The sequence below is a fragment of the Rhinolophus sinicus genome, chromosome 17 (assembly GCF_057876585.1).
Source record: "Rhinolophus sinicus isolate RSI-liver-muscle chromosome 17, RSI-T2T, whole genome shotgun sequence".
In the NCBI taxonomy this organism is placed as follows: Eukaryota; Metazoa; Chordata; class Mammalia; order Chiroptera; family Rhinolophidae; genus Rhinolophus; species Rhinolophus sinicus.
The window spans coordinates 188,958,915-188,975,252 of record NC_142517.1 but is presented as its reverse complement, the minus strand read 5'-3'; the positions used below and the strand labels follow the sequence as shown (position 1 = coordinate 188,975,252).

The 16,338-nt window shown below is 40.8% G+C and overlaps 1 protein-coding gene across 5 annotated transcripts in view; it reads left to right on the top strand.

The window, feature by feature from the left end:
- The window catches only part of PLEKHM3 (pleckstrin homology domain containing M3), a 169,240-nt gene that overhangs the window by 54,894 nt on the left and 98,008 nt on the right, over positions 1-16,338 (top strand). For all 5 annotated transcript variants that reach the window (XM_019726927.3, XM_019726928.3, XM_074312178.2 and 2 more), the window contains exon 4: positions 7,869-8,014. In XM_019726927.3, coding sequence (XP_019582486.3) covers positions 7,869-8,014 — 146 coding nt within the window. The remainder of the gene's footprint in view (positions 1-7,868; positions 8,015-16,338) is intronic.

Sequence of the window (16,338 nt, the reverse complement as noted above, 5' to 3'; positions counted from 1 at the left end):
CAGTAAGGAGCGAGTCATAAAAGTCTGTGTGGGCTGGTACTGGAGGCAGAGGATGGCCGAGAAGATGGTCTCAGAGGTTATGACTGGAAAGGAGGCTGGCAGGTGGTTGGAAACTGGAAGGGGGCGACTGCCCAGGTGTGTTCCTTCCAAAACTCTTGAAGCAAGAGAGAGGTTTGGGGGTCTGCTGGCACGCTGCCTTGTATTTTCAATCAGCAGTAATTACATGATGTGATTTTTCACTTCATTTCTTACTTAAATATGGTACCTCTAGCATACAAATCAAAGCTGACTTACCTGTTTAAATATTCATTGCAAAGAAACGTCACTTCACCTAAGATTTGTAGAATACTTTTAAATTTTAAACCAATTAGTATTCAAATTGGATTTTTAAAAGTATCTGTCTTTGGTTCCCTTCGTCCTGCGTGTATAACCAAGTAACACATGATTATACTTCTTAGATGGCTTCTGTCTTGGACAGTTGATGTCTGTTGGTCTCAGCCTCAGTTTCCTCTGTCTGTTTCTCTAGATCAGCAGTGTCCAAACTTTTTTCAACGTTTTTCACCAAGGGCCATATGCGGTAAAATACACAAACAGCCGGGCCACTCACTCGAGGTGAAGTACGTATTGCCTCACCTGGTTTATTTAAGTAAACTAAATATATTTTTGGAATTTGCTGTGGGCCAATTAACAATGGATCATGGGCCGCAGTTGGCCCGCGGGCCACAGTTTGGACACCCCTGCTCTAGATATAATATGTACTGAGCCCTCACTGTGTCCAGGGGTAGTGCTAATACTTTACAAGCGTTACATTTGCCATATTGCTGTGTTGAAAGGAAAAGCCTTTAGTTAGGTACATCCATTTTGTCCAAGAGGAGTTACTTACTTCTCTTATGTTCTTAAGGACATAGCTGCCCTACGAACAACTGCAGTCCACTCTACAAGTGGCAGCTTTGGTTATCCTACATGTGTGTTGGCCACAACAGGAAGTGTCCTTCCAAGTGTTACTCACGCTTTTTAACGTGTCAGTCCAGTGACTATGTAGCCCAACTTTTTAAGTCAAAGTTTTGGACAACAATAAGTGACATTTTCTTTTTTTTTTTTTAACAATCTCTCACTGGTATAAAGGCCATTTATAGACAAACATAAAATGAAGCCCACCAGAAAAAAATGCTTTTCTGATGAACAGAAGTGAGTTTCAGTACAGCTTTGGAAAGAACCAGTCATTACATTTCAAGATTGTGCTTCGCTTTATTGCGCTTCACAGATGTTGCGTTTTTTACAAAAATGGTTGCAAAGACCTTCCACCAGCAAAAAGATCACTACTCGCTTCCCTGCGATACTTGATTTATCGTGGTGGTCTGGAACCAAACCTGCAATATCTTTGAGGTATGCTTGTATATGTATTCCCTCCCAGCCATGAAGTTTTCATCCCCGGGGAAGAGACTTAAAACATTCTGGGGAAAAGAGTTTTGAGACATTGCAGTTGAAAGTGAGCCAAGGGAGGACTCCCAGCGGTTTTCCATACCATGCACATTAGCAGTCCAGGCTGTACACTGTTGATTTTTCTTGATTTCCTCTTTGGTTACTTTAGTTGCATTTGAGATGCTTGCATTTGAGATGCTTGCATTGTCACAGACAAAATGCATACTCGGAGATGTTTGTTTTCATGTGCCTGATTCGCTACCCAGATATTTCATATTTTCATTGATTTTATGGCTAAGTAGATGCCTTCTACTTTACAAGTCACCACCTTGTCCCACGGACAGAGTAACTTGGATGCTTGAGAGGGAAAAGTTTTAGCTCACTTATGGTAGTGCCCCCTTATCCACAGTTTTGCCTTCTGATGTTTCACTTATTCACGCTCAGTCTTGGTCACAAAATATTAAATGGAAAATTCCAGAAGTAAACAATTCTTAGGCTTTAAGTTGCATGCCATTCTGTGTAGCACAATGACATTGAATGCCATCCTGCTCTGTCCCGCCCGGGACGTGAATCATCCCTTTGTCCTATGTATCCTGGCTGTATACCGGCTGGTTAGTCACTTAGTGACCTTCTCTGTTATCAGATCAGCTGTCATGGTGTCACTGTGTTTGAATTTGAGTCACCCTTACCTTATTGTTATAATTGTTCTGTTCTCTTATTAGTTATTGTTAATCTCCTGTGCCTAATGTATAAATTAGACTTTATTATAGGCATGTATGAATAGGAAAAAACATTTATATATATATATATATATAGAGAGAGAGAGAGAGAGAGAGAGTTTGGTACTCTCCACGGTTTCAGGCATCCACTGGAGGTCCTGGAAGACATCCCCCACGTGTAAGGAAGGACTACTATACCTCTAAGCAGGCATTTCTCAATGCTCCTCCCCCTTGGCCCCTTCCGTGTAGAGTGCTGACGCCTCACCTCCCCCTGTGTGGAACTAAATTGAGAGCACACATGTGGTCAGTCTCACATCCCATCTCCGTCCCCTCCTACAGTAGGTAATGCAGGTCTGGGGCCCCGGTTTGCTTTGCCTCCACTTCCCTTAAAGGATACCAAAATGACATTGAAAAAATTGCTCCTGCCCGCTGTCCAACAATCCTTTGTTTAGACACTGCCCAACTTTGTGCTCATCCCAGACTAATTAACAGAATTTTTGATTGTATACCCAATGTGACACCTTATTTTTAAAAGTACATGTTTAACACTTAACTACTTATTTAATACGTCAGTGGTTACAGACTGTGAGCTAGGAAAACAAAGTTCTTTATAACTGTTTTCCTAATTCTTGTAAAACATCAAGTCTCAGAACCCCCATTTCTGTTTTTCTTCATTTTGGAAATTCTGGTCTCCAAAGCATATGATCAACGTCCAGGCCGTCAAGCCTCATTTCGCACACTGCTTACTTACCGCAGCTCACTGTCCCATGCCGGGACACTGGGTGGAAGGAAGGAGGCAGGTACGAGGCCGTCCCCTTCCCTCTCCGTGGCCATGTCTCCCTACCCTGTATGCATACCGTAAAAACGGGTATGCAACTTTCCAGTTGTTTGTTTTTTTCTATTTTAACAGAGGAAATGAAATTTGTCCTCTCACTCTCTCTGTATCTTTTCCTTCCTTTTATAGAGGTACCTTCTCTTCTTTCATTTTATTTGCCCCTGTTCTCAGAGATTTTCTACCTTCCAAATACAAAATACTGGATTTGCCTTACCCAATTCGGTGAAGGGGTGGCATGGGTGATGCACTTAGAAAGCATTGTGTGTGTCTTTCCTTAGTGAGAGAGATTCACCCGGATGCAGCCACAGCCTTTGTTACTTTTATGTCCATGAATTTCCCAAGTGCTAGTCAGGCAAGAGGGCTGAGTTGGTAGCCATGAAGTAGAGAGAAGATGGTTGGCTCCTCCTCGTATCTTAGCTTCAAAAACACCACATTGCAGCCAGTTGAACGAACTGGGTACACTTGTTAGTAGAAAGATTGTGCCTGTGTGGCGAATTATGCCAAAATTTCTGCTTCAATCCCCAGCAACAGATTCTTTCACATGTCTTAAGAGGCCGTTTGGGAAATGGACTGTACAGGCAGTAAATAGGATTTCGGTTAAATGGTTATATTTGTTTCCCAAAGTGTATCAGAGAAGAAGCTAAGCTCTTCAGAGCATGTGTTCATTAAAGATTTGAAGTGGGGTGGGAAGCAATAAAAAAAAAAAGGCCAGTTGGTTCTCTTGTGAGATAGTTTTTTGTTCCTATGAATTGAATACACTCTGAAAAGTTTCAAAAAGAGACTGGCAAGAGTGTATTTACTTTGATCCAACATGTGGAGTGTTCCCTACTACAAATGCCCTTTAATTTAGAAAATGGTTGAAAAGTCTATTTGAAAGTACATACAAATATAATATGTAAATAAGCCCTAATTAGTTATTTCAATTAATTATTTTTTCGTCTCTGCTTTACAGCTCTGTTTTTCTCCCCATAATGTTGCTTGTCAGAGTCCAGCTTTGCTACTCTCCAAAAAATGTGTTTTTCTAACAGTAATTATTAAGAAAACACATTTTTTTCCCCTGTTGAAAACCTCATAATGATGGTGAAATCCCAAATTGTATGTCTTTAAAAGGAATTGTTTCAGACATTTTTAGTCTAGGATTTGTTAGTGTAATATTAAAGAAGGAAATTTTGCAGTTAATTGAAAGAACGGGTGTTTCCTTCTTCAGATACATGGTATCTGTTGTTTTTAGAAAATGAATCTACATCAGGCCAGCAACTATCTTCTAATCTTCTTTCCTGACCATCCTATGTCCTTTCAATGACAAATGAATTGGATTTGAAAATTAAAAGTTTTAATTCTTTCTAAGTCAAATAAGATTCTTCTCAGTGAGGACAACGAATGCTGTGGAAAAACACTTGTAAAATGAAGTCAGGTTGTTTCTACATAGTAAATTTTTAGAAATTGACTAAGAACCTGGCATGTTGATTTTGGAAGCCTAGAAAGTAAACAAGGCAGTCCCCTTCCCTTTCCTGTGGCATCTCTCCCTACCCTGTATGCATACAGTAAAAGCATGAAACTTTGCAATTTTATTTTTTTCTATTATAACAGAAATTTTTTAACAAAAATTTTATTTATTTCTGTTTTAACTGTGTGACTAATTATGAGCTTTTCACTGAGCTGTCTGTAGACCCTCTGCACTTCATTGATAGAATTAGAGTTTTGGAGCTTGGAGGAACCTTTGCAGTCACCTAGCAATCGGGGCAATCCTCAGCTTTTACCCACCACAGTTCCTGATAGTGGTTGGGTGGTTGGGGAGAAATGCTGGTTTCTGGGCCCTACCCCAGAGCTACAGAATCAAACTCTCAGGGCGGGGTGCAGAGGTGTACATTTTTCACAAAGTCTCCAGAAAATTCGGATGCACACTGAATTTGGCCAACCACCGGATCCGGCTAACCCTTTGATTTTGTGTTGAGGAAAGCAGGCCTAGAGTTGATGGGTCAGGCTCACAGTGTACCCCAGGCAGGGCCAAGCCTCCTGACTCTGGACTTGTGCTTGTCCATACACCACATGTCCAGAGCTGTCCTAGGTGTGCGGATAGGGTGAAACCTGCTTCTGTCATTAAGGGTGATTCCAGCACCAAGAGTAGGAGAGCATGGTTCTAAACAAGGTATGAAGGCAAACACACCCAAGGGCTAGATGAAGGAAGGAGTTTTAGTGTAAACTAAAACCTGAATGAGCCTGAGCCATGTTCTTTCAGCCTTTCTCTTTCATGAGCCTGAAAACCTGTGCAAAGTGGCGAGCTATTTAGTTAGCTCGTATAGCTGAACCCCCAGCAGGTTAGGCTTCGGACCTGTGTGCCCAGTTAGTGTACACGTTTTTAGGCCATATACTTCCTCAAAATGCCAATTTGTGTATTTCAGTATTGCCTATGTATGTTGCATCTAGAAAATTACAGTAAGGTCATTAAAAAGTATAGACTGATAAACCCAGTACTACCTTCTAATGCACATAGAAATATCTAGCAAATGCTTACTGATGTGTATGCTATCTCAAATTCAAACAACTGATAAGCTAACAGAACCTAAATTTATTTTTGCAGTATTCTGTGGTGAGCGTTTTAACTATAATGAGGATCCTGGATTTCCACAAGATGATAATCACTTTCTAAATCATTAGGAAAGACTAAATTCTATTCAGTGCCAGTTCAGTGTTAAGTCATTTTGACTGTCTACTAATTTTTGGAAACAGCAACATCCCAGCATCTAGAAGATAAATTTCCACTCAACTGTATTCTATAGGCCACATATGAACACGTGTGTAATGTATAATTCTTAGACTAGGCAACATATTTTCACAAGGAAATTAACAAAAGTAGGCTGTTTCAAGAGGCAGGTGACCAGATTAGAAAGATCAGTTCTGGGATCGCTATGAGAAGTTAAAATCTCCTTATATGTATGTGGGTGTATGTGTGCCAGATAATATTCAGTTTGTCTTCCCTTCAACATAAACATTTATTGATGGTCTGCTATGTGCTCTGTGTTAAGTGTTGAGGATAAAAAGTAGATCTGAGAAGTTTATAGTGTGGTTCTGGCTGTACAAGCGCATAAAAAGTCATAGGAGTTTAAGGAGACATGTGCTAAATGCCAAATGGGCCATGTGGTCAGTGATTGTGGCAATTGGGCAGTCAGCATTCCATTGCTCGTCACCACCACGTGATTGTGACAGCACCTCCGGCCCCACAGAAGCAGCTCCGGGGTTTGGTTCTTCCTTATCTTCCACACATATCTCATTCCTCAGGCAATCTGAAAAGCAGGAGCTTGTTAGGATTTTGTTGTTACTCAATAGTAAAGAAATACCTATTCTAGGAAGGAAGAGTATTGAGCTCTTGAAGCACAATACCAACACATTTACTTACTTACTTTCTGTCTTTTTTTGTTGTTGTTTCAATTACAGTTGACCTTATACATACATACATACATATATATATATATATATATATATATATATATATATATATATATATATATATATATTTAACTTTGTCTTTCAGTACCTCTTGTATTTAAAAACAATAGAATCCAATTCTCTTTCTGGAGGATGCCCCGTGAAACTGCTTGGTTACTGTTGCCATTTTATTTGTGATGAAAATGAAAGTTCTGTGAGTTTTGTAATACTTTTATTCATGCGAATCAGTGTCTTCTTAGGTTGGTGATTTGTTACTGTGTTTCAGCTCCTTCAAATGGAAACAGGGTGCAACACTGACCATTATATCATCATCATTAGTGGTAGTAATTCATTTTGTATCCATATCGTGAAAGAGGCTTAATGTGAGATTTTTTTTATAAGTTCTTAGCACCCAACCATGAAATGGGCCACATGAAAGGATTTCTAAAATGAAAGCTATCGACTGAAAATGTCAGAAAAAGGATGCTGCTCATATAATCATGATTACCTGTTCTGCATTTTGTCTTTTGGGTTGATTGTGACAGAATTCCTGTACTCAGCAGTAGAAGGTAGTTTCTCCTATCTAAAGAAAACTAAGCTTCCTTGTGGCGAGGCCATGATTATTACCGGGTTCCCCTCACAGTACCAGCACATTTCTCACAGAATGGTGGACTTCCTTGGACAGGAAAAGGGCCTTAGCAATCATTCACAGGCAAGCAGCAGCCTTGAGTAATGGGCAGGATTTGGCAAAGTAGAGATCAGAGAAGAGGGTGTTGTGCAAGGAGAAAACAAGATATGGAGGGTGGAGTGAGCACTCTGTGTCTATTTCGGGAACAGTGAGGAGAGTTCTCTGACTGGAATAAAGAGGTTATGTTCCCATTGGAGAGTAGTAGGAGTAAGTAGCTGGAAAGGTGAGATGGGGGCCAATCAAAGGACAAATTCCTTTCATTGATTGTGTAGGCAAAGGAAGGCTACATATCAGTTTTTAGGATCATTTTAGAGTCAGACAAGCTTAGAGCCAAATCCAAGCTCCACCTCTTATTGGCTGGGTGACCTCAAGACAAAGTACCCAACCTGGCTAAAACCTTGGTTTATTCATCTGTAAAATAGAGCTGATAACATCTCCCTCGTAGATGTGTGGTTTCTATAAGATCCTGTATGTGAAGCCGCAGCAAAGTGCCCCGTGGAAAAAGAGTTTCTGAGGAGGAAAGCAAGGAATAAAAGTGGGGTTGTAGAGAGGCTGATCTCTGGCAGTTGCGTGCAGAAGAGAGAGAATCAGAAGAGACCAGAAATGGGACCAGTTTCAGTGTTTCCCGCAAGAGGCAAGCGGGTAGAAGCTGTCAGGCTAGGAAGGAGGGGACATGTCTATACGTGGATTCTCTGCAATTTCTTTCCTGTTGTGGAATTTTGTTTAGCTTAAGGGTTGTGTAACCTAATCATAGACTTTTTTCTTTTGTTTTGAACAGGATGCCAGCGATCCATAGGCCTTTCCAATGGGAAAGCCAAGGTGTGCAATTACAGTGGGTGGTATTACTGCAGCAGCTGCCACGTGGACGACAGTTTTCTCATCCCAGCACGCATAGTCCACAACTGGGATACTTCAAAATATAAGGTAGGTACAGAAACTGAGTTCGCTTCATAATAGCAATTTGGATGTTCAAAGGTTGTCACGTGGCTTACAAAGATAATAACATAAGAATTGGAAGCAAACTTGGTTAGGCAGTCTCATAAAAGCTCCAAGATCTTTTCTGACTTTATACTCGATTGCGTTATCTCCCTCCCTTCTACGGGAGACTCCTAGGACTCATGTGCTGACGATTCCCACTTTTCTCTCCAGCTCCACTTTTGCCCCTGAAGGTGAGATTTGTGGAATTGATTGACTAATGGACATCTCAACTTTAGTTTTCAACCTAGTTGTCTTTGAGATACGTGAATCGGTGAGCTACAATTATATGGCATTTCCACCTTTGCATAAGCCAGGTAATAGAATTTGGCAAGTCAAGGAATTGAACCCCGCCCTGGAATGGTGGTACTCTAGGCTTAGGACTCTTTTATGGTCTTGTGTCCTGCCACGTAACAGACAATTCTGGTACCTGATCTGACGACAGCTGCTCTGATCCTTCTGCCAGATATTGTTACATCTGCCTTAAATGAACCTTCCATGCAAGGTGCTGTCTACAAAAGCAGGTTGGATGACTTTTAATACTGCCTTGCTAATCGATGTCTAAGACTTGCTTTCATGGTAACTGTATCACCTGGGAGCGAGGTAGGCAGAGAAGGGACCTATAGCTATCACCTGTCTGTAATCTTGGAAGTCTGAAATGAACATGAAAAGTATGAGAGGTTTACTTCCCCGGGCAGCTCTGTCTCCTGTTCTACCCAGTAACCATCCCCATCTTTACTGTCTTCAAGATGCCCATTCCAATCCTTTTCAGCATAGGACCTTGCCTCCTACTTGAAGGAGCAAATTGAAGCTACGCGATTTGACTATGAATACCTACAAATCTACCTGTATTTGTACCTGTCCTTTCTGCGTCCCTTCCTAGCTTGGGAGGAAGAAGAGCCCTTTGTCTTGTTTAGAGATCATCCTTCCACGTCTATTCCAGATATTTTTATCCATCTGTGGAATCGCTGCTTATTCTTCCAGAGCTGATAGAAGTGTGTCCTCTTTGGTGGAATCTTCTCTAATGTTCCCCACCCTCCCCATCTGCTGCGTTGCTCGCTTTCTTCCATGGCACCACCATGGAACGTGTGGGGCTTTAGAATTGCATTTATTTAGGGGTTAATAACAGGAGCTTGTTGTTAAACAGGCATTTGGCCAAATCCTACCTCCACTTCTAATTAGGTGCTTGATTTGGGGGTCAAATTACTTGAACTTCTGGGAGCTTCAGTTTCTTAATCTGTACAATGGGCTCTGCCTGGATTCAAGTTGTAGCTTTGTCATTAGCTGTCTAATCTGAGGCAGTTATTTAGTCTGTGTTTCAGTTTCCTCATCGGTAAAATGAAGGCAATAATAATTTGTACAGTTGCTGCTGGTGAAATGGGTTAATGCACGTGAAATGTTTAGAGCAGTGCCTAGCGCATGGTGTGGGCCAAATAATCATTTGTTTTTATTATAATTCATATGTTTACCTAAAAGAGTTGTATGAATGGCACTCTTCAAATGACTGTGATAAGCACTAAAGAATGGAAGTTATCGTCATAATTTTTATTATTCTCACATTTATATAACAGCCGGCTGCTTATCTGTCTTCTCTCTGAAGGTGAGCTCCCTGGGCACAGGGAACCTCTCTTACCACAGCTCCTGGCACATAGTATAGGTGAGAGGATTGTATATTACATGAAAGAATGAAGGCTGTCCTGTGGGCGCCTATACTCAGGACATCCCAGGTTGGCTTTATCACACTCGCCCCATGTCCCCCCAGTACACGTGGCTCCAGCCGTCACCCCTGCAGTGCTGGAGACGTGCTGTACACTTCCCTCTGTCACACCTGTCCTGCGTAATCAGGTAGCAGAAATCAGCTGTGGAGATTTAGCTCTTGAGAGCGTGCTGTCCACCGCCCCTGCAGTCCCACCACCCTAACTCGAACTTGCAGGATGCCCCACCTGCAGGAATTCAGTGGCTTCCTGGCCACGCTTCCTACCTTCATGTTTTGTCCCAACAGTATTCCAAAAAATTCCTAGTTTGCCCCAATCATACTTCAAAAAAATCCTAATCTCACCTTGGGTGAATTTCGTACCCTCCTGAGTCTCAGTTTCTTCGCATTCAGAATGGAGATAATGACAATAACAGTGCCTACTTCCTGAGGTTGCTGTCTGCTTAAATGCATGATTCACAGAAAGCACCTAGTGCGTGTCTGGCACATAATAAGTGCTCAACTGAAGCAGGCTTTTACCATGATGGTACAGAAGATAAACACAAATCTGTTAGCTTGACATAAAGACCTTGTGTAATCTCAAGCCCCTGCCTTTCTAGCCTCTTCATCCACTGCACGCCCACCCCCATGAGTCTCTCCAGTAAGATCACACCCCTTTTCCTCAGTCCTGCCACGCTTTTTCACACCTCTTGTCTTCCGCTTGCCCTCACTCAGCATGGCACATCCTAAACCCAGCTTAAACCTCACTTCCTCTCCTGATTCTTCCCTTCCCCTCTACGAGACAGAGTTATCATTCTCTCCTCTGCATCTTGTACTTGACACTCTGAATATAGGCTATAAATATATTTGCTATGTGTGTATTAGATAAAAACTTATTTAGAGGGAAAGAACACTAGTTGAATTTGGTTTAGACAGTTTAGATTAATCTGCTTGGGGCAGGGCTGTGACAGCTGAGAGAGGTGTGGAGAGAGCAAGTGAGTGAGGCTGTCCTAGCCCCGTGATCACTGAGGGCTTAGGCTGGTGGCACCTGCCAACACAGTGCATGCCAATCAGTGGAGCTAAAGCAGAAAAGGTGTCACTGAAGGAGGAAAATGAAAAATTCATGCATGGTTTGTGAAATGGAGGCGGTAATCCAGATCCGCTAGCAATGAGCTGTAAGGGCCTCCCCAACCATCAGTTTCACCATCACCGACACTGGCAGTCTTTCTGGGTAGCAGAAATTTTGCGATGGTGGCCATTCAAATGACACAGTTTGAATTTGAGAGGATAGGTAACTAATTGAAGATATCAGGTACCTTCATTCCATCCATGTTACACATGAGGAAAATCTCCTTTGTCAGACCATACCTTCCCAGGATCTCAGTGGACCAGGGAAGATTTTAAAGCCAAAACAGAGCTGGTCGATTTTATCTGGATCATCTCTTACTGGCATTAAGTAACTATATTCCTTTTAGTGCAGAGTCTGTCTGTCTTTGCTCAGATGCAGGATTTAACTTAATGTTCCTAATTGTGAGGATCAATTCAGACCTATCAGTTTCCAAGACCAGACATCATTCTGTTAGATCTGCCTGCTCTCCCTAATAGCAAGTACGTGACTGGCTTGGCTCTCCATTTAAAAGAGAGAAAAAATGGTTTTGCAGAGCAGGATGAAATCTGTCATCTTAAGCGCTTCCTTATCTGCCCTCTGGAGTAATAATAATCCTAATTATTTTTAAAGCAGGATTTCATCTATTTTCCAGGATTGCAAATTGAATTGAGCTCTAGGATTACCCAGCAGCTAAACCCTATCCTCAAATTCTGTGGCCATTTTCTAATGAAATTCTCTTTGAAGATAACTTCCCCCTAACCCCCCACCACAACCACTGAAAAAATACCAAGCATGACACAGAGGTGGTAAGGAACTCAAACTTAGCTCTTCCTAAATAGTTCCCCTCCATTGTGCTTTTAAAAAATATTTTTGTGTCCTAGCCTGAATATTCACATTCCATTTAGCTAGGGGTTTTCCGTGTTACATAAACCATTTCCTATCTCTCTATCTTGAGAGGCATTCAAGGCAAGCTCTGTTGCCCTTGCAGAGGCTGGGGAGTAGCTGGCTGGTGGGAAAAACCACTTGTTCAGAGTCATTTGGAGATTTTGAGAACAATTTGTAATTAAACTTAAGATCTCCTAATTCCTCCTCTGTCAGCCCACAGTGCTAACAGAAGTAGTATAGTTGAGATTGAGTTCATTAAGATTTCGCCATGATTTTTCACGTTAGCATTGGGAAAAAATCCTGGAAGGAACTCTTGTACCAAAACAATGAGTGGCTATTTGACCTTGGTAAGATTAGGGGTGATAATTTTTTTTTCCCTTTCTCGATTTTTATTCTCCAAATTTTCAATAATGTGACTGTACTATTTTTGTTATTTTATAAATTTTAACTGTCACTTAGTTCCATATAGTCTACTTAAGAAAATATGTACTAGAAACTCACCGTTAATGCCTCAGAATTATAATTGTAAATATGATCATTCTGTGATAGGTAACTTTTGTGGTTTGATGTGGTGTGGGAGGCTATTTTTCAATAGATTACCACCCACTGCTACACTTTTACTTTTGTTGTAATATACACAAATTTATATTCACAAATTTATAATATACTTCCACAAATTTCAAGATTCAAAAAGTACAAAGGGCATATACACGTAGATAATCTCCCTCCCACGTCTTTCTCCCACCCATCTGTTCTTCTTCCCACAGGCAACCAAATTACTCTTTCTTATGCATCCTCCCAGAGAGAATTTTCCATACATGTGATTTTTACACAGAAATGGCAATAGGCGATATAGTATACGTGCTGCTCTTGGAGAACTTTTCATTTGGATCATAAAACTCTTCCTTGGGCTTTTTTTTTTTTTTTTATAGCCACTCCATATTCCGTCATGAATTTTACACACACACACACACACACACACACACACACACACCAGTTTATCCAACCTATCCTTTCCTTGATGGGTGTTAAGAGTTTTCTAATCTTTTGTTATTATAGACAGTGATTCAATGAATAACTTTATACATCATGTAAACATAAGTTCTGTTGTTCATAAGTGAGACTATCTGCAGGTAACTTTCTAGATGTAGGTATGTACATTTTGGAGTTTGATGGATATTGCCAAATTGCCCTCAATCAGGATTGTAAGCTATACTATTCCTTATATCTTCTTGCAGGCACCTTTTCCCCCTGAGTATCAGCTGTCACTTCTGTTGTCACTGTGTTGCCTCTAGCTGCCCTTCCCCTTTTCTACTTCATTACCTCTAAATTTGTTGTGAATTTAGAAACAAATAACCAAGCTGTTAGAAGTGTGTTTTAAGTCATAGCCAGAGTGCTGTCAAGTATGCATTCATTTGTTCGGCAAGTATTTATTGAAGCCATTGTGTCTGCCTCCTGAATTCCTTGTGAGGGACAGAGACCGTAAACAAATACACAGATAAGTGACTTCTAGATACATAAAGTGGTACTGAACTTTAGTTTTTGTTTCAGAGTTAAAATCAAATGGGAACCACACACCAGTGTACTGCCTAATTACATTATAGGTTAATCTCCATTTGTAGCCTACTTGCTTTCTATTTGAACAGGGGCAGGGATCACGTCTCTGAAAGAGTGAAGAGCAGATAGTTTATGGCAGAGTTATTAAAAAATAAAAAGAACTGTAAATGGAGACCGTGCTGGAAAGCACAGAGCAGAGAACCCAGAGATCTGAGTTTTGGTTCTAATTCTGCCACAAAATAACCTCAGATAAGTCACTTAAGCTCTTTGGACTGAATTTTCTCTTCTACTAACTACAGCTAATGGACTAGTTCAGCATTTCTCAAAGTGTGTTCCATGGAGCATTAACAAGTTCCGTACGTGTTAGTAGGTGTCACTCACAATTCCACAGGGGACCACAGCTAGGCCAGCTTTATGATTGCAACAGGGCCCTTCCAGGAGGATGCAGCCCTGGGAGCACACAGCTCGGCAAGAGGATGAAGCGAGTTAGAGAAAGATGCCCCTTCCTCCAGTTGGTGGTCGGGGGCCCAGACTGGATTTCATCTCCCACCCCCACACCCCATATACAGCCTATACAACATTAAATAGCTGCCGTGTCTGTAGTCAAATAAGTTTGGGAAAGGGCTGGAGTAAGCAGGTTTTCTCTAATACAAGGTATCCCCGAGCTTTAATATGCAAACATGCTGCACTTTGAATCACCCAGAGAAGAATGTGGCGTGTGGCATATTTCTTGTTGGACCTTAGAACATCTTTTGTGTAGAATTAGTATTCCTTGGAACACAGTTTGAGAAAAACTGAACTAGATTATCTGTCCCAGTTCTTGTTATTCTAAGATTATGTTCTCATCTGTTTTATTCTGATACATTTTCCTCCTTTAACAAATACACAAGTTCTCACCACCACCACCACCACCACCACCACCACCGCCACCACCACTGCCACCGCGTTATCTCCAAGTTGCCGTCTATGGTTAACACTCCCCTTGCTCCATTACTTTCCTAGCCAGAACTGTTTCTGTGAGGAACATACCAGGACACTCTTCCAGAACCTCTCATTATTACATAAACCTGAATGGTCAAGAACTTTGTTTCTAAGAGGTGTCTGTTACCAGCATAAATCTATACCAACGATGCTGAATGTTCAAATCAAATGACAAATATGTTTGTTTATTCATACAAATACAGATGTATACATATGTATAAACTGTATGTAGCTGATTTGGTCATTATTATTAGTTTTTGGCTAACTATAGTCCAATTGTGCTCTTTTGTCCAACACTTCATGAGTGAGAGGCAGGGAAGAGACCTACTTCCACCTGGACTTTTTCTTAGCTGTCTTAAGTCATATAGACTGCAGAGCTGGGAAGAGAGAACCAGTTCACAAACTGCAACAAAGCCACAGTCACAGAGCTGGGTTCTTAGAGCTTAAACTATTCTGTTTATAAGATCAAAGCACTAGGGAAAGAATTTAGTTTATATTAATGTTATTAATCAACATTAAATATTATTTAGTAAAATAGTAATAGGTCGATAGGTAAATAAACTATTAACCCTGCAAAAATGTTTAATGTGAATGGATTGGGATCATGGAAAAGAATGCCAACCAAAACCACTTATTTTTTTTTTTTTAAAAAGAGTGCTGGGCTCAGGCATCTGTACCTCTGAGCTGAGTTTTCATGTATATCAGAAACAGCACCCAGGCTTTTCATAATTTGGTTGGCAAGAAGTAGGACAGTAGCTCTTCGCTCTTAGGTGGAATATATCTGGTGTTTACATATAACTCATGTAATATTTATAGTAACAAGAAAGAGACTTCTTCTCACATAAACTTTATCACCTACGATTATCATTGGCTTCCTTCTCTAAGTAACTGTATAGATTTTTAAACATACCCTTTTTTAAAAAGCTTTTAAATTACAGTTGAGTTTGAAAGTGGAATCCTCATACCAGCATGGAGGGCCATTTAGAACTTAGGAAATCAGTGGGGATACAGCGCTCTATTTTGCAAAAATATCATTTCATGCTGAATTTTGAGTTCTCTCAAAAATTTCCTCACCAGTGTCTAAGTGGTTGATTCTCAGCAACACGCATATGCTCAGCCTGGCTGCCAAAAATGGCTCAGCGTGGCTGGGATTTGTTCACATATTCAGGCAGCCATGGTCACAATATGCTCTGTATTCTTAATACTAGCTAATAACTCTGTGAAGCAGTGCCTTAGATGTTATTGAAACTAGCTGTTTTTGTCTTTAGTAATTTCAGTTTATGAATGCTGATGTCAGTAGCTGCTGTCCCATTTGTTTTACTGCTTTTACTGTCTCTGTAGAATACTTTTTTCCCCCCTTTTTGGGCTTAAGTGCCACCTGAAGAGAGAAGCCTTTTAAGGCCTGGGAGACTGGCCAGTGCCCTTTGTCCTTCTGTTCACCTACTAAAAGGTAGTATTGTTAACCCAATTCAGCAGGGCCCTGACTCAGTATAAACACTGCTCAAGAGAGCCAGAAAGACTAATTGAATCGTACAATACATCATTTTTCAGCAACAGTTTCAAGTGGATTGTACTTCGTTTCCCAGAACACCATCCGGTTTTTCCTTGTTTAAGATATTTTAATGTAGCAAATGTTGAACCATGAAGAAGACAATATTTGAACCCAATTCTGCCTTTCCCCACTAAACCATGAGCGGCATGCGAACAGGGCCATGCCTGTTTTATTCTCCACTGAACACCAAAATGCTCTGGCGTGTACCTGTGTCTCTATGCCTCAAAGGGAGGCATTATTTAGCCCTACCAACGGCTATTTCCAGTCTGGTAAAATCGTCAAAGGTTTTGGTGAACTCTAGGTGCTTCTTTGTGAGCTGGATTTGCAGAGACTGTAAACTTCATTATCTCTAACTCTAACTCTCTAGGACCCCCAAAGGATCACACAACACAACAGATAACCTCAAAAATTTTTTATGAGAAAAAAAAAAGTGAGACTTCTATTAGAAAAAAAAAAATACTGATGCATTTTTGCATCTATATAAGGAACAAACTTTT